The following is a 24,829-nucleotide window of genomic DNA, read 5'->3' on the forward strand; positions in this document are numbered from 1 at the left end:
TTCTAAAGAAACACGACAATGTATAAAAGGCTCCATTACCTTGTATCTTACACTATCGCCCCGCAGAAGCTGTTTTTGTAAAAATAGGCTAACGATTGCGTCATAACCAACGCGACCCTGTCGCACAGTTGAGAAATTACCGTATAGACCTGAGGAGACGCTCGCAGGCAATCTTTTACTGTCTATGAGACAGTCGGGGGGACGTGGAGACATGTCCTGGAGACTAGTCTGATAAAGTCAAGGGGGAAGAATGGGGAGAAGCCCGTAGTGAGCCAAAAGCAACGGGAGAAAATATTTAAACAACGTGATTCAGCTTTCGCTTTCCACATCTACTAGAAGACTCACAGCTGTCAGACAGGAGGCTCACGTCACATCTACGTCGTCAAGCTCAGTCTGAGCCTGCGCAGTTCGCTCAGCCATCAGGAAGTGAGTGCCCCTAGGTTGACTTCATTCTTTCGTCGTTGACGTCAATGGGAACGCTCGGTCCATTTCTTTTACTGTCTATGACTGGTACTACAAGTTATCTTGACCGGTACTACTTCTATGCTTAACGCTGGCGCCATCTTGTGGGTTAAACAGCCGTGGGTTACAATGGAAGACTTCAGGGCAGGTTTCCTTTATAACGTTTTTAATATAGATATTTTTCTTACACAAACGCGTCGATTCGAATCAGAAGGATCTATTAACCCAACGGAGTCGTGTGGAGCACGTTATTTGATGGACAGCTGCATTTTTTATGGACTTCAAACACAACTACAACTAATGGTTGGATTAACTTTAGCCTGGACTTTTTAAATATAACTCCGATTGTATTTGTCTGAAAGAAGAATGTCATACACCTATGATAACTTGAGGGTGAGTCCTAATTTTGTTAGGGTTTGTGTCTAATAATTATTTATTTGAGACTAGTAGCCGTGTAATAAGCGGGGAAATGTACACCCAGCCGGTTGTTATCGCAGAATAAACCCCTTCAGGGTGATGCAAGACCCCCTCCGCGATAACAACCGGCTGGGTGTACATTATCCCTTACTTAACAAATCCCAGATTCCTAATTTTGCTGCATTTTACAACTTTTCTGTAAATGGGGTTGCACACAGAACAGGACACTGGCAATGTGAATACTCTAACCCAGTGGTTCCCAAAGTGGGGTGCCATGACAACTGGCTTAGTTTCCAAACGGGAAAAAAACTGGATATATTTAATTATTTAAAGTTTCTCTCTCCTGTTCTCAGTAGAGAATCGCTCGCTCACCTGCCCGCTCAGCACACTCAATTTTATATTTCATGCAGAGATTGACAGGACAGGGCAAAGATGGATAAAATCATAGTTTAAAAAAGCCAAGACGACCGATGGACATCAGAATTGGCAAAGATGTTGCCAATCAAAGTACAAGAAGAACTGGCGGAACTCTTACTTACTTAAAGTATGGATCACACTTTAAAATTACAATTTGGAAAAATGTCTTCTGAAAAATTTGGCTAAATGTAGGACACGAATACCCATCTATCTCAGAATGCGTTGTCAATGTGCTGTTGTGGTTTTCAACCTCTTAGGCCTACTTGTGTGAGATAGCGTTCTCATCCCTAGCACACGTGAAAAGCAAAAAAAGGCAGCACCTGTCAGTGGAGCACGATCTATCCTCAATCTACCCCTGTATCAAGAGGCTATGCTCTCAAAAGCAATCACACGTATCCCTTTAAAATGCGCACGACACCATACAGATATTTTACATTTTTTTTAAGCTCAGGTTTGAACAAAGCAAATACAAAACTAAATGGTAACACTTTATAATAAGGCTGTATTAGTTAAAGCTATACTGTGTAACTTTTTTTAGTTTATTCTTAGCTAAAACCCCTTAGTTCTTTAAAAAATATATGTGCTCATTAATGTATAAGAGGCTTTTTCCAAAACAAAACTTAATATTAAACTAAATATAGGCCTAACGACCCAAATCATTTCTGACCCACTCGCATATTTGCATTTATCATAATCAGATGAAATTAAAAAAATAATATTAGGCTATAATATTTAAACATAAATTAAAAACATTGTTTAATGGCTACAACAAGTATAGTAAACTACAGATTTATGTCATGTCTGAGCTGGATTTGAACGAACATCATTTTACCGGCGGGTTCATGAGCGCGCACCTGCGGATTATTGAGCTAATCACACCGGCTCCGCTCCGCTCATTTCCTACGTTCTGACGAGAACACCTTGTAAGCTAAGGAAATGAAAATGCAGTGGGGGAAATTCCAGCTTCAAAAGTTGAAATGAAGTGGGAAGATAAATGAAAAGTTTTCTTTCTGTACCACTAGAGAGAGGATAAATGTGAGAGGAGGTGAAGGGAGGATAGGATTATGGCAGAATCGGGACAAAATGAGCAAAGTGGGCAGAGTAGATAAGTGTAAATTACAATAACGATGAAAAAATAGTGTCCTTGAGTTTGGAGCTGCCCTCTGAAGATCAGAGGAAACTCCTCTGCCTCAACTACTCAACTTTGTAAGTTCCATCCGTTAGCTCAAAAACGAAATCTAAAGGCCTGGTTAAATGGGCTTCTGGGTGTAAGCCTTTTCAGCATTTCTGTTAAATTCACTTAATTTATTGCTATCGAATTTTAAATCGGACTCAATTCTATGCAAATTTCTATGTGCAATTCGTTACGTTTTCCTTTTATTTTACCTTTAAGTGGTTGCACCTGCTCACTTAGAGACACAGAAGCTGCAACTTGCTAATACAATGAGCACATTTACATGCACACCAGTAAGCTGATAACTCACAGATATCAGCTTATTGAAATACCAGTAACCAGTTTTCCCCATTTGCATGCAAACCAGTAAACTGACAACGCAAGTAAGCCGCGTTTACAAGACTTTATTAATAAACCGGGTTATTTCCTTGTAGTGGCGTCAAAAACAATAAGTTCCGTATCTGACTCCGAGTATTCCAAATGTTATGTCAGCTGTGATGTTAAATAAAGCTTGCAATGTGTCAGCGGGAGATTTACAGCTCATATTATTCTTTCACGAGGTTACAGATGCAGCGTTTTGACTGAACCTTCTCTACTTCTGCTGCATGAGAGGAGAACACATTTTTACAATTTTCTAGGTCTTAAAAGAGTCTGCATTTGTGATATATTTCCTTCTTTCACGCATAACACTCGCTCTGTCTGGATGCGTTTTTGTCACCTATCAACCATGCGCACTTCAATAAGCCATATATAATAATAAATGCGTTTTACACGTTTACATGACTCCATGCATTTTCAGTTTATTAAGCAAAATTGGCATAAGATTATGTATGCAAATGCACTCAGTAATAGTCAGAAATTAGATTATCTCAAAATGCTGTGCCCTATGCTTCAGTCATTGAGTCCTCGGTTTGATCTATCCTGGCAACAGATTTGCGGAAATAAAAGACTTCACATTGATCCATACTATAATAATGATTTCAGAATATTACAAGATAAATCAAAATTAACATTTATTTTGGCCAGACAGAATTTAAGTAAACCAAATTAAAAATGAATCCATGGTACACAACTTTCAGTATACAAATTTAAAACCCAATTACAAAGTAATATGAAAATAGTTTAAAAAAATCATATCTGGCACAACACATACAGTGTGTGTGTGTGAGTGCCTGTAAACCACTTACACAGCACTGTATGTGGGCTTCTGGCTACAGAATGTTCCCAAATGGCAACCCTGCTACCCTTTCTTAAATACCCAGACCACAACAAAGTATTGTTGTAAAGAGAAATAAAAAAAATAATTTAAAAAATGCTGAGAAATAGATCTCTATCTACCTGATTCTAATTCCGGGTACCCCTATCTTAGATGTAAGAGATGGAGCAGGTTCGCAATGTCTCCTGAACCTTACAAGTCAGTCCAAGACGGGCTCCTATAGGGGACGTTAGCCTTTGCCCTGCAGGGCCTCCCCTTTCTTGAGTCCACTTCTTTACACCATTAACAAGCAGAATGAAGTGAAGCACACTGCTCTCCTTTTCCAGTCTTCTTCAGTGAGACAGTTCTAACCAAAAATTATAATCAACAGAAGCATAAGAAACAGAAATATACAGTTGTAAAGAGAATTTAAAAAAAAAAGATATATAGATACAATAACAATAACCAAAGATAAGAACAATGGTAAACTAAAACAATTCTGAAAAGAATAAAAGATGTTGCATAGATAAGATAAGGTGCGATCAGTCAGACGCAGGGCTGACACCGGCGGTTGCCTAGGGCGACAGTTGTGTTAGGAGTGCGAGCACGCTCTAGTGCTGCCCATTATTTCCCATTAAGCATAGAATCGGAACAAGCGAAATACAACATAATGTTTATTAAACATGATCATCATAGGGCGCCCCCTCAGCCACACGTTTAATTACTTATCAACCTGATTATTAGATTGAATTGATGGTGATTATTGATTATTAGTTCAGACAGTAGGTTAGGCAAGTGCTCATCTTGCGCGTTCATCAAAAATGAGGCGTCTAAACCCTGGGGAAATACAGGGATGGAAAAAGAGAAAGCCCAGTATAGAGGTTAGTCTTCTTATCTCAGCAAATAAGTTGTCAAACTAAATAGATTTACTTAGTATTATCAATATTATCAACTAATATTAATTTTATTAAAATTATTACTAAGCTATCACTTGCTAGTTTTCTACGTGTTACTATGCAAACATAACTTCACTGACAATAATCTACAATAACCTACATGGATGTCATTTAAATATCACAAGTCCAGTACATTATAAATGTGGATAACGTATCATATGCTAGTTATGAAAAGTACAAATGCTCTCTACATGGGCGTCGGAAGCAAATAAAAAGTGGGGCCTCTCTGTGGGGGGGACGTACCTGGTCCTGGAGCCGGCCCTGGTCAGACGTACAGTGGCACAGTGCCCATTCAGTAAATGCATAGCTAAACAGATGTGTTTTGAGTCTGGATTTGAATGTGGCTACTGTTGGAGCACATCTGATCTGTTCAGGAAGGCTTGTGGCTGGCATAATAGCTAAAGGCTGACTCTCCTTGCTTTGAGTGAACTCTTGGTATTTCTGACTGATTTGATCCTGCTGATCTGAGTGATCTGTTGGGTTTGTATTTAATCAGCATATCGGCAATGTATTGAGGTCCTAGGTCATTGAGTGATTAAGTAATAGTAATTTAAAATTGATCATAGATTTAACTGGAAGCCAGTGTAAAGACCTGAGGACTGGTGTGATATGGTCATATTTTCTGGTTCTGCTCAGAATCCTGGCAGCAGCGTTCTGTATGAGCTGCAGCTGTCTAATGGTCTTTTTGGGAAGGACGGTGAGAAGACCATTACAATAGTCCACCCTACGAGTGATGAAAGCATGCCATGAACCAGTTTCTCTAAGTCTTGCCTGGAGACAAAGCATCTAATTATTGCACAAAAATTTTTCAGATGATAGTAAGCTGATTTAGTTATTGCTTTGACTGAAACTCAGGTCTGACTCCAGAATCACACCAAGATTCCTGACTTGATTTTTTTGTTATTAGACCTTTAGCCTTAAGATATGAGTTCACTTTGAGAATTTCATCTTTGTTTCCAAATGTAGTGATTTCACTTTTGTCTTTGTGTAACTGAAGGTAGTTTTGGTGCATCCAGGTGGCAATTCATCAATGCATTTGCACAGGGAGTCAATGGAGTGGTGCAAGAATGGACCCTTGTGGGACTCCGCATGTCATGGATGTCCACTCAGACTTATGGTCTCCTATACTCACATAATAACCTCTCCCTTCTAAGTATGATCTGAACCATTTGAGGACCATCCCAGAAAGCCCAACCCAGTTTTCCAGCCTGTCTAGAAGTATGTTGTGTTCAACAGTGTCGAATGCAGCACTGAGGTCGAGTTGTACCAGAATTGATGCTTTGCCTGTATCAGTATTTAAGCAAATATCATTTATAATCTTTATGAGCGCTGTCTCTGTGCTGTGAAGCGGTCGGAAACCAGATAGAAAATTGTCCAAGTATCCGTTTGAGTTTTAGAATTTGTTCAGCTGACTGAAAACTACTTTTTCAATGATCTTGCCAATGAAGGGGAGATTTGAGATCGGTCTGTAGTTGCTCAGTATGGAGTTATCCAGATTTCTCTTTTTCAGAAGAGGCTATTCTATTGCAGTTTTAAGGGCAGTTGGAAAAGTCCCATAAAGTTCACCACTTCAAGGAGTTCACCACTTCTAGGAGATCTGGTTCTAAACAGTTAAACACACTTTTGAAAAAAAAAGTGGGGAGTGTGTCAAGGGCGCAAGTTGATGTTTTACGGTGCTTGTACTGTTTCTTCTCAAATCTGACCATCAATTGCTTTGAAATTAGACATCAGACTACAAGAGACGTGATCAACAGGCAACGACACATCGTTCTCTATCTATCATCGTGTTAAACCTGCCAATAGCGCGCCAGGTGGATAAGCCAGTCTGTGATTGGTTCTCGCAAAAGTGTAACCGAAGCAGTAGAAATGAATGTATGGGTTTCCAGACAGATCTGGCGGTGTTTACTCAGTCTACCAATCACTCTGAGACCTTTAAATAGACACCAGACATGAAAGGGATAAGACAATCACAAAACAATTAATTGTTTTGACAATTAATTCACAAAATACATAATCTGTAGTATATCTGCATTCTGTGACTTGAATCAGGGAAGGGGGGATGGGGCGGTAGAGAGAGGGAGAATGTCAGGGCAGATCTTCACTTCAGATTACGGCAGTGAGTTTAATTGCAGGGCGTTGGATCTCAGCTTTTGTCTTAGCAGTAAAACCAATCCTTACACCTTTTCAGCACGATTTTACACAAAAGCCGTTTAGATATTTTTACTGAGAAATTATAGTTGTGCTGTTCAGCAGGTTTGCTGAGTTGTTCCTCATCAAAATAAATTGTTTAATATCTCTGTTAAAAATAAGGCAGTTGCACAGCCTTCTCCTAACCAGCTCTTTTCCCATTCTATTTAGTCTCCTCCTCTTCCCTACAATATCTTTTTTCATATGAATCTTTTTTTTTTTTAATACAGTTTAATTAACAGTTTTTGCATTGGTTTTTAAGGGAAAATTCAAAAACATGTTAAAATGTGTTAAGTGGAGCTGTGAATACTTACAATTTACCGTAAACGGATTTGACAAAAGTACTGTGTGAAAGAACTGGTTCTCCTTTATGGCCAAGACCTTTGTTACGTTTACGTTGGCATAACAACTAGTAACTAGTGTCATCTTTCTCTTGATCAGTGTGACATTTGTGTCTGTGTGTGTGTGTGTTTTCTTTCTATAGGGCCTGGTCTGGTTTTTGTGGTATATCCTGAAGTGTTCTCTACCATGCCGATCTCTCAACTCTGGGCTCCTCTGTTTTTCATCATGTTACTCTGCCTCGGACTGGACAGTCAGGTAGAAGAGGCACTTCCTCATGGCACACGCATGCACAAACTAGCTCTGTTCTAAACCCTAGAAAGCTGCCTTTCTGTCGAATACCTACATACAGCAGGCGGCTACCTTTTAAGAAGCTATTCGCACAGGACACACTCGTTTTTAATCACTAAACTTAGTTTTTGAAATTGATCTTACTACTTTTTCAGGATCATATACTTATATAATATAATATAATATAATATAATATAATATAATATAATATAATATAATATAATATAATATAATATAATATATTGTCTTCCTTACAAAGTATAAACATGATGCAGCCTTAGTGAAGTTTGGTAGGCCACAGATGGCAAATTTGTTCATTTTATGCCATCTTTATCGTCAGTTCTGCAGCTGTAGGCCCAGTCTTCCCATGTCCTTACATGTTCTCAAGGTTTATTGATGATCACGAAATGCATTAAATCGTATGGAGTAAAAAAGCGTTATATTTATCATCTGATTTTGTTGCTATGTTCTGTACAGCCAAAAAACAAAGGACCAAGATCACACATTATTCATAATTTCTCTTTGAGCTGTGAAAAGCTGTTTCCTCATTTCACATGAAACACAACTGTAATGAAGTCAGGAAACATGAGTGTAGAAATATGAGCATAGTTGCAAAATCCATACCCATGTGTTTATATAAAGCAGGTTAATAAATGAGAATGTCTCTTCTTATGTATGGAAAGGGGATCAGGATCACCAGGTTTTGCAACAGAGCTAAATGTGTGTGTTCGTACAATTTGTACATTTCACATGTGACGTGTTGGACTATTGTTTGTGTACATGTACAAATGTGGATCTGTGCAGTTTGCCATGGTGGAAGTGGCTGTAACTTTCATAATGGATGGCTTCGGCAAGAAAGCTTTGAAAGTTTTTAAGAGGAAGGAGCTGATTGTTCTGGCAGTGTGCAGCGTTGGCTTTCTTCTCGGGATTCCACACATTACCAGAGTAAATAACCTCTAGTTTCACATTACAAGCACATACTGTATTCTTACTTTTGAGATTTTGTTATACTTGGATTAGCTGGATTTTATACAAGTGTCCCTGGAACTGAATCTAAGTTTATATAAAGTCATGTGAAAATGAATAGAACTGAAGTGTTTGGATATGCAATAATATTACATTTAAATTTTTGTATTTATGTTTAACAATAAAATTACAAAAAGCAATATCTGTCTATGTATATTTTTACAAAAAAAAAAAAAAAAAATTGTGAAAAATTCTGTGTATTTGCATTTTTAGAAAACTTAATGGTGAAAAAAACAAAAATTCAACCATCAAAATAATTAAAAATGTATCCTATGTCTGTATGTGTATATGTTTGTATAATATTTAATGAATACGAATGAAACCTTACTCTCATTTAAATGCTAATGAAGTAATATTGTGCGTGTGCAGGGTGGGATATATGTCTTTCAGCTGATGGATCACTACACAGCTGTGGTGTCTCTGATGTTTCTGGCCTTCTTCGAGGTGCTCGCCGTCACTCTCATATTTGGTAAATGTCATCCCTTCAGTGTGACCATAGAAACTCAGATCAGATGTGACCATAGAAACTCAGAATCAGTTCTGCGGCTCTTATTGAGATGTGACGGTTCATGTTTTTCTCTCACACATATGCAGGAGTGAAACGGCTCAGTTTAATGGTGGAGAAAATGCTGGGAAAGAAACCAAACCTCTTCTTCCGTGTCTGCTGGCAGTTCCTGTCGCCCATGCTTGTACTGGTGAGGGAAAAAAAACCACTGGGATTTTTTTGTATATTTGATTGAACTACATCGATCTGTATTCCAGAGTAAATAGCTTGATAGTATGGCTGCACGATTAGGGGACAATATCTAATTAATTATTCTGGTTAAAAATGTTAATGCGATTTAAAAAGCGTGTTTGTTTTTTTTTACAAATGAAAAGTAGACAGACAGACAGACAGACAGACAGACAGACATTGTCCCTTAATGGGAAATTTGTTTTTACAGACTGTCATACAGTACACGCGACAGACAAAAAGTACAGACAAAAAATTAAAATGGCTGATGGTACAAAGCTCTTTTTGAAGCAAGCTCTTCTCCATGTCAGGGTCCTATACTTGCGGCCGGAGGGAAGGAGGGTGAAGTGAGAGTTGAGGGGGTGCTCTGGGTCTGTTATTATGCTTTAGGCAAGGCAGGCTGTTACTCTATCATTGAGTTCTGAGATGTTGGGTGTAGAGGAATGTATTATTTTTGAAACTATTTTATTCAGTTTATTTTTGTTTGTGACCTGAGAGCATGGTGTAAAAACTAGCGGAGCAATATAACAAAATGGGCTGGATAATGCTTGTGTACATTAGTAACAAAAGATGAGGGGCAATGTATAGAGAACTAAGTTTTCGTAGAACATGCAGACGTTGTTGTGAGCGTTTATGGATATCTGTTATGTGATGGTAAAAAGTGAGCTTGTTGTCCAAGGTAAGGTGAATTTCTCAACCTGTTCTATCATGTTGCCATGAATGGTGATTTGACTGAGGCTGGGTGCATTAAAGAGAAGTTATTTTGTTTCCTCATTAAGATGGAGTAATTGTCTGCGCACCATGGTGTGAAATGTGATATTGTGTCATGATAAGCAGCAGTGGTAGTGTGCTCATTGAGGAGAGACAAAATTGCAGTGTCATCAGAATATTTATAGTATGTTGTACTGGGTGAAGGACTAATACAGTCATCAGTGTTGAGTGTATAGAGAAAGGGAGAGAGGACACAACCTTGAGGAGATCCTCACAGCCTGTGGCCTGTTGCTCAATAAACTGTGAATCAGATGGATGTTTGAGGTGAAACATTGAGTTGGTGTAGTTTTCTAATCATTTGATGACGTATTAAAAGCTGAGCTTAGGTCTACAAAAAGAACAGCAGCAAAGTTATATGGAGCTAGAAATATGACTAAATGATCTGAATTTGAATTGTATAAATCTGAATTATTGACAAGTGTAATCTAACAAAATTGAATATTATGTTGCATTTTACATAGTTCTGAATTTGAATTTTTTAAAATGTTGAATATAGAACCTTTGAAATTCAACACATCTGAAATGTTTTTGTGTCGAAATTGTTTAGACATGTATTTTCAAACAGCAGATATTTTGTTCTGAATTAATCGACTGGAAATATTCAGTTTTTGAAAATACAGATTCAAGATTTCAGATGAAGAAGAAATTCAGATCATCAAATTCAATATTCTAAAATACAGATCATCAAATTCAATATTCTAAAATTCAGATCATCAAATTCAATATTCTAAAATACAGATCATCAAATTCAATATTCTAAAATTCAGATCATCAAATTCAATATTCTAAAATTCAGATCATCAAATTCAATATTCTAAAATTCAGATCATCAAATTCAATGTTCTAAAATTCAGATCGCAGAAATTCAGATCTTACAGAAAGTAGGCCAGAGGTCATCATCAGGGAAGAGTAAAGGATGTCAGAAAAATCCAATAGAGCACCATATCTGATCATTTCATTTACTATTTGTAATGGAAGAAAGAGAAAAGATCAAACAACCCCTTTATACTTTTTTGTTTATTTTAGATTAATGCACAGAAAAAGAGATTTCGGCTAGATTTCTCATTTTTCGTGTGGTTTACCGCACAATTAAATAAGGTTGGGTACTGATTAATATTTTATATATCAGATAAAAAATTTTTTCTGTGAAACGGGTTAAGTTGCACAGAAAAGTTGCCTGATCTAGGACCTGCCCAGTACAGTTTAAGAAGCGGTAGTCTTCTACTGCTATAAGACTACTATTTTGTTGAACAGACCTGGGCTGAATCTGAAATCGCCCCCCTATACCCTCAATACCTGCAAACAAGTTTCAAAATCCGGCCTATCAGGTAGAGTACAGAGTAAATTGTATGTACTGTACAGTGTATTGGGGGGGATTTTTGGTGGTATAAATATATTGATTTTGTAGTAATATTCTCATCAGTGTTCTATCAGCTTTTACATAGGCCTAATTAAATCTGCATATTTGTGATATTTACCCCAGGGCGTTATGTCATTTTATAAAGGCAATTTTTTAAATCTTATTAAATGTATGCATTTCATGTTCAATTCTTACATTTGATTAATAAATGCAGTTATATTAGTAAGACACTAGGGCTTTTACCAATCAAATTAATTAATTTAAACTGCAAAAATAAAACAGCAATGAATAATGTTATGAGATTGATGTTCTAAATGTTTGAATATACAAATAAAAAAATGCAATGATACTTTTAAACATGAAACTAAACCGCCAATAGGTGGCAGCAAGTGATCGTCTTAATGAGTGAGTCATTGAGTCGTTCATTCAAATGATTCATTCAAAACCCTGATTCATTCAGTTCAAAACACCGCGCTGAGTGTTGTTCCTTTGGAACTATATTCGTAGGTGAAATCATAGTTGAAATAGAAAAAAAAAAGGTTTTTGAGTCTAAAATGTAAGTACCTAATAATGAATTATGCTACACAATTCACGATTGCAATGTAGCTATTTGAAATCGTTTAGATTGCTGCTCACTTGTTTTGATTTCTCCACGAATGTCTCACAAAGAGATAGGCAGCGCCAGCCTCAACGCGACTTTGTTATCAGAGATACACTCCATTATCAGTCGCTGTTTACATTGAATATAATAATAAATAAATTATCTGGTTATTTTAATGTTTTATTTGTCCTGTCGGGAAAGTAAAACCCTCTTTGATTTGTCCCAGACAAAGATAAGGTGGAGCCCTTACAGTCAGCCCTGTGTGTTCATTCATGATTTCTCTCATGCTGTAAAGCGGAGGTGATTGGTTCATGTCGTGAGCGCCGCCGTTTGCTTGAACTGAGGGCTACAGTGATCTGTGACTGTCACGCCATAGACTGTTAAAAAATAGGTCACGCATCATTAGAGCATTTCCCATTATTATTGTTAACAACTTCACCCCCCACCCCCAAAAGAAAACTCATTCATCTACATTCATTCACTTGTTCGAGTTAACTGTATTAGTGGACTAAAGTAGGGAATAGTGAGGGTTTATGGGGGCGATTTTGGATTCAACCCTGGAGAACGACAGATGACGTCAAACGCTTAGATTTTCTTCACTAATCAGCGATTTGTAAATCACGCACCAAAAATGAGAAATCTAGCCGAAATCTCTTTTTCTGTGCATTAATCTAAAATAAACAAAAAAGTATAAAGGGGTTGTTTGATCTTTTCTCTTTCTTCCATTACAAATAGTAAATGAAATGATCAGATATGGTGCTCTATTGGATTTTTCTGACATCCTTTACTCTTCCCTGATGATGACCTCTGGCCTACTTTCTGTAAGATCTGAATTTCTGCGATCTGAATTTTAGAACATTGAATTTGATGATCTGAATTTTAGAATTTTGAATTTGATGATCTGAATTTTAGAATTTTGAATTTGATGATCTGAATTTTAGAATATTGAATTTGATGATCTGAATTTCTTCTTCATCTGAAATCTTGAATCTGTATTTTCAAAAACTGAATATTTCCAGTCGATTAATTCAGAACAAAATATCTGCTGTTTGAACATACATGTCTAAACAATTTCGACATAAAAACATATCAGATGTGTTCAATTTCAAAGGTTCTATATTCAACATTTTTAAAATTTTTGTTAGATTACACTTGTCAATAATTCAGATTTATACAATTCAAATTCAGATCATTTTGTCATATTTCTAGCTCCATAATAGAGCTGCAGGGCAAAATCAAATTACTGGCAGATCAGGCCGGGTTTACTCAGTCTAAGCGCTGTAGGCTAAATAAAAAGCAGATAAAAAATGCTTTGATTAAATATGACGACAGTAAACACCACTGCACCAAGATATGGTGTATTTGAGTTCTTTAAGCCGTCTCTGTATTTTCATCATAATGCAGTGCTGATTGACATAGACTTCATCACTGTATACAATACTATAAATACATTTTGTCTGCCTCATTCTGTGATCAGAAGTTTACAATTAAACGTTGTATTTTGTCGAATAGGTTTTTTGAACGCTTCATTAGTCTGTGAAGATGTTTTACTCGTGTTGCTTTTTTCAAACCAACGTTATCAGTGACTCAAACTCACAGTCTTTCAGACGGAGCAGCATTTACTCCTGATCACAGAGCCGCTCTTCACTAACACACTGGGCATATATTTATTTAATTAAAATCGCAGTCTTTACGCTTTCATAATCGCACATAAGCTGATTTCGATTAATCGTGCAGCCCTACTTGATAGTGCAGATGGTTTTAAAATAGTACACTTTCCCCCTACAAGACATCCCCCCCCCCATTTAAGTAACAGTGCAGTGACAAAAAAAGTAAATGACAAAACTTTTTGTGAGATTGTATTGTGCTTAACTCACATCAATTCACTTTACAAAACTTAAGGACATTAAAAAGTCTTTAAAATCATAAAAAGCATTGAAAAAAAGTTTTACATTTGTTGATAGATATTTATAAAGTGGAGCCTGTTGTGTGCCTGTTCAGATCTGAGAGGTTGTGTGAGAAATAATGCTTTGCTTTTGAGTAAAAGGTATCGTTCACCCAAAAATGAAAACTCTGTCCATATTTACTCACTCTCCTCAGGTTGTTCAAAAAAGGTTATTTTCTCCGTTGAAGACAAGTCACCTTTATTTATATACTGCTTTATACAATAGAGATGTTTTGAAAAAGTTTACAGTGATAAACAGGAAAATTATGATTCAGTGTTGATTCAGTATTATTCAATAACAGTTATAGAAACAGAGATGTCATCGTCCATCTCAGTTCAGTTCTTATTCCGATAATCTCTGTACAGTCAAATCAATAAAATTGTGGAATATTAAGTGCCACCAACTAAGCCAAGCCAAAGGCAACAGTGGCAAGGAAGCCAAACTCTATCAGGTGGCAAAAATGGAGGGAAAAAAACCAAGCTCAGTCAACGAACAAACATGGTGTGGTTTAATTCCAGGCTGCATCACAAGTCAGATTGTGGATTGATAATTTAAAATCTTTCATCCAGTTCCTTACTCTTGAAGATTGGGATAGTACGACACAATTTGGGAGGAGTCAAAGCCGGCCATAGGGTCTGTGTCTCGAGGTCTTCACTGAGGATCTGTGCCGATGGCTATCTTATCAATAAAGGTCTTCACAGGGAATCTGTCTCTAGGGCTTGACTTATCGGTACTCTGACATTCAGGTCTGTTGTGATGGTCAGGTCATCGTCCAGATGCAGGTTTATCATTTGATCTGGATGCATCCCGCATTCAGCTGACTACGGTGACCTCAGGATAAGGATGAAACAGACTAATACAGGCGTAGATGCCATTTTATTTACAATGTTATGCAGCCTAATAATCTTTTAAAGGAGTCCTAGTATTCCCCTTTTTACAAGATTTTACAAGTATTACATTATTATTATAATAAAATGTTCATAATGTAATAATTTTCTCAAAATGTAATAAAATCTTGAGCTCATAATGTAATAACAATTTTTACATTTTGAGAAAATTGTCATATTTTCATTACTGTAATAGTTTTTAAACCTAAACAAAAATATTCCCTTAAAACAATCTAAAGCCAATCTTAAACTACTTTTAAAATGCATAATTTAAATATTTATTTTATTATTTTTTTTTATTATTATTATTATTATTATTATTATTAAAATTATCATAATTTTTATTAAACATAAAGCATCTGTATTTCTTTTTAGTGTATTTTAAAAAATACCAATACTTTGTTTATTAATAATATTAATAAGAATAAGAATAGCATGAATATTTAAATCTGGTACATTTCGTAGGTAGTTTAAAACTGGATTAAGTTTTTTTTAAATGTACTTTAAGAAAATACTAATATTTTTTTTTTGTTTTAAAAGCTATTACAATAATGAAAATATAACATGTTTTTGGTGATTTCATAATGTAATACATTTCTCATAATGTAAAAATATGTATTAAATGATGAGCTCAAGATTTTATTACATTGAGAAAATTATTACATTATGAACATTACAATAATTATATAATACTTATTACATTATGTGCAGTTTTTACATTATTTGCAGTTAATACATTGAGTTGCTACAGCCCCCTTGAATTATAGAAATATGATAGTGTTTTATGTGTATGCTAGGTTAAAAGATGGATTTTCATTTTAGATTTATTGATGAACTTGAAAAGGATCATCCGCCTGCTGTTGATTTTTGATATTTTAGGTTATCAGCTGGCCAGAATTTTGAGACCACAATAAACGTGAAGGACTAATGCAATAGGAGCGGGCTCAAGTACCGTGGAGCTAAACCATGGAGAGCTTTGTAAGGAGATATTTTGAAGAATGTTCGTAACCGAACAGTTACCTGTCCCTATTTACTTCCATAGTATGAAGGAAAAAAAGTCAGTGAGGACTAGAAACTCTTTCTTCTGGTATTCTTCAAAATATATTTTGTGTTCAACAGAACAAAGAAAATCGTACAGGTTTAGAATAACTTGAGCGTTAGTAAATGATGATAGAATGTGTAATTTTAGATGAACTATCCCTTTAATAATAATGACCTCTTTCCTGTCTCTCTCTCTGCAGGGTATTCTGATCTCCAGTATTTTTCAGTATACTCCAGCTCGATACGGTAAGTCCTACACTTATCCGATGTGGGCAGAGGTGGTCGGCTGGTTCATCTCTCTCGCCTCCATCATCTGGATTCCACTTGGGGCTATACATGAGCTTTGGACCACCGAAGGGTCTCTGCTGCAGGTATGTACAGTGCACAAACACTCCCTATATCAATATTTGTTATGTTTCTCCATGTCAAAATGAACTCCGTGCCTTTCTATATCTCTGTTGCAGAGGTTGAAAAAGTCCATAATTCCAACTATAGATCTGGGGTCCGCTTCAGAGAAACCATCTTCCGAGTCCATTGCCCTGTTTACAGCACCTTAGACACATGCGTGTGTGTGTGTGTGTGTGTGTGCTTAATATGTTTACTCACTAGTAGTGCAAAGTAGTCCTGCTTAAACTGTAAAGAAATGTAATTTTATGTTTTTACTAGTATTTACATTCTGTTTATTGTATTTGAAATGAACGATGCAAAGTACATCAAAATTTCAACAAGATTTGCAATATGGCATTAATATTGATGAAAATGCTTGCTTGATTTTTTTTTTTTTAATTATTATTATTGAATTACTTTTTTACATGTATTTATTTGACAGCTTTATAATGTTAAAAAAGAAAAGAAAACATATTGTCAGATATTATACATTTTATGCATATTTTTCTTCAAGTAAAGAAATGTAAAATGTATGACATTGTAATGAGAGAGAAAGTACAAGATTTTGGTTGGTTTTCTCCATTATTCAACCATTGACCTTTAAGCCTTGTTGAATTATATATTTGAATATACTGATTTGAAGGACTAATGAAACCTTGAAATGATGTTTAGAATGTTAGGGACAATACTTGATTTTACAAAATGTCATTTCAAAATTCAAAAAATGCACTAACAAACACCTGCACAAAATGTTTTTATGAAACTCTTAAATTCCATGAGGTCACCATCAGTTTATTTTTGGGTACAGCTAGGCTAGGCTTCAGCAAATAGATCATAGAAAAAGAGAGATATACAGAGAGCTGCTTTCAGATGTCTTTGTGTTAACAGACATTTAAAAATACAGTTGCTCATGACACTTTTTATCTCTACTTTGTAACTTGAACTGTGGCACATATTCTAAAACATAAATACTGGTAGATAGTTGAGTGGGAAAAAAAAAGAAAAAAAAAAGGAGAAAGGGAGGGTTGTAAGTAAAAATGTGTGCCGTTTTTAATAAGCATGGCACCTGTACGGTCTATGCATTCTGATAACTATCTGATAAAGTATCTGAAAAATTAATGTTAACAATCTTTTATTTTTTTATTTTAGTATTAACTGTTTTTACGATTTAGAATAAAAAGTACCTTTTTGGAGGAACAAAGGTTACCAAAAAGTGAACCAAAGTTTATCAAACTGTCCATGACAATAAATTTAGCGGAATGCATATTTAGAAATAAAATAATTTGTTTTTAATAAGCAACGGCCCAACTAGCAAGTGATAAATCAGAGGTAATAGTGTCCACTGAAGGACCTGACATAATGTAATGCAATACAGTTATTATATAATTAGTAATAATCTGTGAAAACTGCCTTCATTAGTTGTACCAAGCCTTAGCGCTGCTATTTTTTTACGTACATATATTATTGTGAAATGTCATCTCGTTTGTTTTATCTTACAATGATAAGTGATACCACAGAAGAGCAATCATTCATTTTCAAACAGTTGTTCTTTATTTTGTCTTTATTCTGGTGTAGTTTGTTTATAAAGATGAAACCTTTTTATATATTTAAAATGTCATTTTTTATGTCATATCTGGCAGTTTTATATGCAAGTGGTCTTATCAAAATAAAAGGCATTGAGTTGTCAGTTTGAGAATTTGTTTGCTACTATCGTGCAGTTCCATGTAATGGCGTGTAGTACGGCGGTTTCGCCACAAGATGTCAGCCCAGCGCAATAAACTACTGACGTCAGTCATTCGTTTATCACAAACACGCCGTTCATAGGCAGCAGTAGTACATTTATTTACATAATAAAATAATGCTTTTTTTTTTTTTTTTTTTACATTTATACAGGTCTTTTCTGGGTTTTCTTGGGATTTTTTTCAGGACCCTTGTTTAACATGCTTTTATTTATTTTTTGACAGTTTAGTGTTCCCATCACTATACTGGCATTAGGACCCACACAGAGCACTGGGTGAGCACCTCCTCCTGGCCTGTTATATAATATTATTTCTAATTAAATAATATTCAATTCATACTAATATAATTCATAGTTATATTTTTAAAACATTTTCTGGTATAGCTGGTATATTTATATAACTCTTATTTATATTTAAATATTTGTAAAGAAAAATCTGTTTCTTTTTTCTTATGAATCAGAAATATCTAATATAATCTTAGATTGTAACAGTGGCCTAATTTGACCTTAATTAGTGACCTAAAAAAAAGTTTAAGTGCAAATAAATTAAAAGTGATTTTTCTTTTTGATAATTCACACATTTAGCAAAATATTTGAATGTGGGGGGAGCTCTCAGATGTCATCAAAAATATCTTGATTTGCATTTCCGAATATGAACAAAAGTCTCACTGGTTTGGAATGACATGAGGATGAGTAACTGATGACAGAAATTATATTTTTGGATGAACTAACCCTTTAAGCGCAACTTCTTCCTCTAGATCAATGGCATTTCCTGTGTCTGTGCACTTTAACTGAAAAGCGGAAGCACTAACAGAAGTCAGTCGAGACTGCAGTTGGGATGGCAGATCAATATCCTCGCTCAGTGCAAAAGCAGGCTGGATGCCACCACATTGGCTCATTTATAGCCGGCAGCAGATCAATACCTTGCAGCCTGCGATGGAGCAGTGCCTCAGCGGGAGGGATGTGCCACACTGCTGTTAGCTCGGCTCAAAAAGTAGAATGTGTGCAAGCAGAGGATGGGGACATTTGGAGGCATTTTAGTTTTTTTAAGGTTTGAAAAGGTGTGCATCGTCATTATAACAGAGTGTGTAGGCTGTGTGGCATTGGGAAGCGATATCTTTTTGACCTGACAGGACCGAATGCAACATGAGGAGCTCTGGGAGGAGCGCAGGTCTTTGGAGAGCTGCCCTAGGTCTTGGCCGCCTTTTCTGTGACCTCTGGCTGACCCCTAGCTGACCTGTGGGGTATCTTTGCAAATGAACTCCAGCCAAATTAGCCTTCTCTTTCTCTTCTCTGGCGTGGGAGAGCGCAGGTGCGCTATATCACACTCAGTGTAGCTGCAGGGGAGGGTTCACATTCAGTGAAAGAGGAAATCAGGCATAAAGGGAAATGAAGACACATGTCCCTCTTTTTCCTTACACACACACACACACACACACACACACATTACCAGGCTGTGCTGATGGGGGTAAAAACATTTCAGCATTTTCGTTGACTTCCAGTAACTACGTACTTTCACAGTTGTCCAGTTTTAGCTCTAGTGCTGATCCTGTTTCTCTTTTAAAGTGTGGCAACATTAGACATTTTGTGGGCAAAAATAGGTCCATCAAACAATCAGCTTCTATCAGGCATGCATAATACAGTGTTTTTTTAGTCACACATAGTGCTCATATTTGCCAATTTGCTACCAAAATTTAGATGGCTACTATTTCATTATATTCCTCATACACTGTAAAAAAAAAATCCTGTTATGGTAAAAAAAGAAAAGGAAAAAACGGCAGCTGGTTCCATTGGTGCTTAATGCATTGCATTAAGTCAAGTGACAGTGTTAATTAACACAAAGCTACTTAAACTATCAAAATAGTTTTTGTTTTTGTTTTTTTACCTAAAAAATTACTAATGACCACAATAATAATACAGAATAATGGTAAAACAGAACTTACACACAGTCAGGCTAACATGAATGACACTAAAATCATGCAAAAAACAATCAAAAACAACATTAACTAAATAACAGGAAATGTAACACAAAACACCTTCTCTACATTACTGATAACAAAAATATGACTAAAAATATATTTCTATGTTTTGTAATTGCAAGGACTTGGAAATGTATTTGATGAACATTGTAATATTATGTACAATATACAATATGTTAATAATTATGTTATATACAATAATATGTAATATTACTGTAGAATACTGTCAAATTTATGTTTCTTATGAATTACCATATAATTTACAATTGTTCACTAAACATGGTAAGGTAACTTAAATAAATGTCTAGTTAAAAATTACAAACATTTTTACAGGCAACATAAAATTATCTGAACTATGCAATCAGTCATTTTATTGCTATGTATTCTTACTGTATGCCAACAATTCTCTCATTTATGTTTATTTTTAGTAAGTAATGTTGGAATATGAGATGAAGAGAACCAGTCTCTTGGTTTATAACCTTAATATTAAAAGTAATAATAAATATATAGAATAAAAACATTTCCTCAGTAATGCTAATCAAGAAAGACATAATGGATAAGAACAATTACGTGAAACTACAAGCAAATGATAAAATGAACGAATGTTTAAACTCACAAGGCTCTTACTGTGGCTTCCCATCAGGGAATGAAGGGGCAGCTGTGAGTTAACAGCTGAATGTACACAGTCTGCCAATCTGTGTGTTTGTGCCTGTCTTAGAGTTTGCTGAATGGAGAAGGTCTGTATGTTTGTGTAGTGAAGCTGCTGTGTGTCTGAAAACGATGATAAGGATGAATCAGAGCTGCTCAAAGGACTCGGAGGAATAATGCTGAGAATACACACTCACTCAGTCACCTTTACGCTTACCTTTCATTCTGGTGTCAGAGTTTTTGTCTGTGTCCTTCTCAGATCTCACACTGGAGGACATTCTATAGATGTACTTTCTTCAATCTCTGAAAGAGATGCCAGTAGGGTGACGCTACACCAATGGGCACATTTTAAACTCTATTACAACACAAGTTTCTCACTAATTCCTTTAATGTATCTACAGTGGATACAACAGATATTTATTTATTTTGAAACATAATTGACTAATTTCCACCACATCTAAAATTGTACTGTGTATTGTATGTGAGATGACTTTTTTTATTAAATGATTGATTTTGTTTTGCTATGGCTAATTTTGTAGCTAGCAAGCATCCTAAATATGCACAATTATCAGTGGGCGGAGCTAAAGAATCTGGGACACACACACTACCTGAATAATATTCGATTCATTATACGCTTGTGTTGTTGACATTAAATGCACTTACGTGCGGCGATGCAGTTCCACAAACCGCCTGCGGTTTCGACTCGTGACCGGGAACAAACAAACACATTTCAAGAACACTGTTGCTGCTCTGGAAAAACCAAGCGGCAACCGCCGCGATCTCTCTTGAAGCCAATATGGATGTAATGTAAACTGTGATTCCTTAACTGGCCACCAGAGGCAGGCTCCAGAAGGGAGCAGAATCTCATTGAGCCCCATGTTAAAATTTTCAACTTTACAGCAGAAAAAAACATGTTTACAGCCTGGTACAAATTGTGGTTTTGGCCTATTAGGCTAATTTTGATCTTCATGACAACTGTGAGGGGGGTGATTTTTTTTATAACTCATTTGTTTATGTTATATAAAGCCTTAAAGTTACGCATAATTAAGGGCGTGCTTACAGGTGGATAGCCATTTATCCGCCATCTATAGTCATTGCATCACCTCAGCTCTGCCCAACATCTCGCCTTTTTGCCCATTTTCTGTTATCCGGGAGTGACGCGCGATGACTCGCTCACCAGATGGCAACGCCCAGCTCGCCCATACTTTAAGCTTCAGAATGGCTTATCAGAATCCTATGGGTGATGTCACGGACACTACGTCCATATTTTTTACAGTCCATGGGAAAAACAGACTGCATCCACTGTTTCTTTAAAGCTGGGTTATTTGGGAATCTGAACAATGATAACTTTCCCTCACAACCAAAACACACTTCTTTAGTGATATTGTTGATTTTAAGGTAAAAAATGACAAGCATTACCAATGGCTACCGCAGCCAATACATTTTTTTCTTTTTATATATTGTTAGTCTTGAGATTCTTCCTGTTTAGTGATACATACACTCACATAAAGGATTATTAGGAACATCATACCAATATGCCTTCATAACTGCCTTAATTCTATGTGGCATTGATTCAACAAGGTGCTGAACGCATTCTTTAGAAATGTTGGCCCCTATTGATAGGATAGCATCTTGCAGTTGATGAAGATTTGTGGGATGCACATCCAGGGCACGAAGCTCCCGTTCCACCATCTCCTGACATTCGGAGTTCAGGAGATTGCCTTGACCAGGACCACACCCCTAAATGCACTGAAGCAACTGCTATATGATTGGTTGATTAGATAATTGTTTTAATGAGAAATTGAGCAGGTGTTCAGACCCAATGCATAAGTGCATTTGAAAAAAGTATACTTGCCTATTTAAATTTGTTGGTATATATATACAGTATATATATATAAATGGTTTATAAAATTCTAACTTTATTACTTTAACTTTATTTTTTTATTAATTCATGATTTTTTTTATTTTTTTTATTTATTTTTTAAGAAGGAAAAATACTTTTAATAAATAAACAATAATCCACCCCTGGTGAATACAAATCCCTGTAGGGACAGTCTGATATGTGTCTCTAGGGTGACCAAAAGTCTTGTTTTCCCAGGACATAGACATTTTGGTTATAGGTAGTATTTTGTAACAATTTTCTGTCCATACAGACAGGGGATATACTTCAAATGTATTGAAATTAACAAGGCATCTTTGAGTAAACTTCGAGTATCATTTAAGTATCTTATTGCCTGGCAGAGTGTCCGGGTTTTTCAAAATCAAAATATGGTCCCCCAATGTCTCTGTTGACTATATTTGACTGGCGGTGAATTAGAGGTCAAGGGCTTGATCTGGTACCATACACATCATTGGTTGAATGCACTCAAACGGAGTGTGTATTTTTATTTATAATATAATATAATATAATTAATATAATATAATATAATTTAATAATATAAATAAATGTGAGTTTTATATAGCCTTTTTCCACAAATCTGCTACATTGCTGAACCCAATGCATAAGTGCATTTGAAAAAAGTATACTTGCCTATTTAAATTTGTTGGTTGTTTAAATTTTGGTGAGTTTGTGAGCAGTACACATGCAAATGTGACCTTTGGATGAAAGACTGCTATGCCTCTGCTTTACTATCTGCTAAGAACATTTGTGTTGGGTTTTTGTGTGTGTGTACAGAGTATAAACCAGGCTCGGCGCTCCTAAAATAGAGCATGCCTAAAGTGTGCATAGTTGTGTGACTCCACTGTTCACAGGATTTTAGCTGAGTGCAGATCTTTTGAATTTTAGCCTCTAGTCAGCTAATTGTATCTGTGTCATTTTTTGGAAAGGTTTTTCCTTCCACTCTGCATAACAATGTTAGCGAGGTTTATTGTTTGCCACAGTCTAATGAGAGTGTGAGTTGTGGGCTATTTGTCTCTGTGTAGGAAGCAACAACAATACATCGTGCTGACCTCAGTATTGACCTTTTTTGCTTTCAGGAAATCAACAAATATATCCAATCCTTTATTACTCATAGCCTTAAGTCAGCAAGAGTACAGCAAAGCATTTTCTCTTTACTTTGCATTTCGATAATAGCATTTTGCTTATCAAATTTCAAAGAGGTCATACTGTAAAAATACTTTTGTAAATAACGCTCCTGTTCTAAGCTTTGTGTGTAGCGATAGTACTAATCGATACTTGTGATATTGATGTGAGGATCAATTCTTACATAAAAGTATAGATACTAAATGTTTTAAGTCATTGTATATGACCTACTTGTATAATATATAATGATCTACTCGGTAACCATATGTTAGTTACCCCTAGGTTCCTTTTTCACTGTCATTGTCCTTTAAGTCACTTAAAGGGGGGGGTGAAACACTCAGTTTCAGTCAATCTCATGTCAATCTTGAGTACCTATAGAGTAGTATTGCATCCTTCATATCTCCGAAAAGTCTTTAATTTTATTATATTTATAAAAGAAATATAGGCTGTACCGAGTCTTTCCGGAAAAAAAACGAGCGGCTGGAGGCGTATCGAGTGGGCGGAGCTAAAGAATGACGAGCGCGCACAAGGCCGGTGACGTCCCCAAGCGTGGAGAAGAAAACGTTACCCTAAATAAACCATGGCTTTCAATCAGATTCAACTAATACAGATATGATCCAGAATCAGAATCGGCTGAAATAAATTGAACAGGAGAAACAGCAACAGCAGGACGTCCGTCTCTGTGGTATGTACTGTATTTAGTGGCATGTCAACATTTGTGTGTGTTTACTCGCAGTTTATGAGGACATGATTCGGTTTATGGACTATTGTATGTGACTAAACCTTAGCAGTAGCAAGCAAAACGGTTTTGCACGTCAGACTAGTGTAACGTTATACATAGAACAACAATGGAGTAACCGTTAGTGCATTTGAATGACGAAGCACGCTTTGTGAGAACGGTAGGTTTATGTTTGGGTGGTTTTACAATACACAAACTGACACCTATATTGGTCAGCTAAACACATGTATTTAAACACACACCATAGATCGCATGCTTCATTGATAAATTAACTAACGATATACACGATCGTGTCGTTTACTGATGTTTACTTACGCGGCGATAGCCAACAACAGACATTTGAAGCAGTTTTACTCACCGCCTGTTTCCAAAGCAGGACCGTGAACCTTTATCGCTGGGACTGCTCCGACAAAAACACACTTCTTTGGTAACTGTTGATTTCCTGAAGTCCTGTGACAGCAGTGACCGTGGAGATCCACTTTTGCGACACGACTGTAGCGATGTTGTGAAGCT

The 24,829-nt window shown here is 36.1% G+C and overlaps 1 protein-coding gene across 2 annotated transcripts in view; it reads left to right on the forward strand.

Moving 5' to 3' along the window:
• si:ch211-225b11.1 (uncharacterized protein LOC561694 homolog) overlaps positions 1-17,886 on the forward strand; it is a 36,127-nt gene extending 18,241 nt beyond the window's left edge. For both annotated transcript variants that reach the window (XM_067439268.1, XM_067439269.1), the window contains exons 8-13: positions 7,293-7,405; positions 8,243-8,383; positions 8,834-8,933; positions 9,059-9,159; positions 16,004-16,174; positions 16,268-17,886. In XM_067439268.1, the coding sequence (XP_067295369.1) occupies positions 7,293-7,405; positions 8,243-8,383; positions 8,834-8,933; positions 9,059-9,159; positions 16,004-16,174; positions 16,268-16,360 (719 nt within the window). In that variant the 3' untranslated portion in view covers positions 16,361-17,886. The remainder of the gene's footprint in view (positions 1-7,292; positions 7,406-8,242; positions 8,384-8,833; positions 8,934-9,058; positions 9,160-16,003; positions 16,175-16,267) is intronic.
• The last annotated feature ends 6,943 nt before the right edge of the window (positions 17,887-24,829 follow it).

Source organism: Pseudorasbora parva, chromosome 3 (genome assembly GCF_024679245.1).
Source record: "Pseudorasbora parva isolate DD20220531a chromosome 3, ASM2467924v1, whole genome shotgun sequence".
Taxonomy (NCBI): domain Eukaryota; kingdom Metazoa; phylum Chordata; class Actinopteri; order Cypriniformes; family Gobionidae; genus Pseudorasbora; species Pseudorasbora parva.